At 64.5% G+C, this 818-nt stretch overlaps 1 protein-coding gene across 1 annotated transcript in view; it reads right to left on the minus strand.

Annotated features, from left to right (window-relative positions):
• The window catches only part of cicb (capicua transcriptional repressor b), a 38,978-nt gene that overhangs the window by 4,941 nt on the left and 33,219 nt on the right, over positions 1 to 818 (minus strand). Inside the window, 1 exon segment of the mRNA XM_025061344.1 lies at positions 23 to 813. Coding sequence (XP_024917112.1) covers positions 23 to 813 — 791 coding nt within the window.

Raw genomic sequence — 818 nt, forward strand, 5'->3', positions numbered from 1 at the left:
GGGTCTGCTGCTCTGGGCTCACCTCGGGTCCCTGGGCTGACCACTCCCACCGCCGGGCTGGACGTATATCCGGGCAGTGAACCCGTACCCTGCTGCTTTCCATTCGCCAAGGACATGTGAGTGGGCGGAGCCGTGGGCAGGTTGAAGATGCCGGTTGGCTGGCTGAGCTGCTGGGGTGGACTCTTGGGGTTGGAGTTGGCAGAGAGAGTGGGGAGGATGTACTGGACCTGGGTGATGGCCTTGCCCCCCGGTGCTGCCAACGAGGAGGCAGGAAGGAACTGGGACTGGAGCAGAGGGAGGGGCAGCGGCCCGTTGGTTTGGCTGTGAGGGGCGGGGGCCGCGGCGGAGGAGAGGGTCTGCTGATGGGGGGGCTGCGGCTGTGGGGAGGGGTTGATGAGCTGCACTGCAGGATGTGCAGAGAGAGCGCCCCCTAACACTAAATTAGTCAGCACTCCACCTGGGCCTAACCCCCCACTGAGAGGACTGGGTGAGGAAGAGGAGTAGCACCCGCCCCCAGGGGGCGCAGCTGCCACTCCTGCCCCTGAACTGATCAGCAGTTGGGGCTGTTGCTGGGGTGTGTGCGACTTCCTGTCGGTCGGATGGGGGCTGGACGACGTGCCTCCATCTCTGGGTTTGCTGGTGATGGGAAGTGGCGTGCTGATAACAGGACGCATGACGTTGGTCACCACCGTGGACGCCACCCTCACCGCGCCGGACGATGAGTTTCCACCATGTGAGGAGGCTGGGGGGTTGGCAATGACTGACTGCCCAGAGGAGAAGGAGAGAGGAGCAGCTTGTATCCCCCCTCCTCCCCCTCC

Source organism: Cynoglossus semilaevis, chromosome 13 (assembly GCF_000523025.1).
Source record: "Cynoglossus semilaevis isolate Cse_v1.0 chromosome 13, Cse_v1.0, whole genome shotgun sequence".
Classification (NCBI taxonomy): domain Eukaryota; kingdom Metazoa; phylum Chordata; class Actinopteri; order Pleuronectiformes; family Cynoglossidae; genus Cynoglossus; species Cynoglossus semilaevis.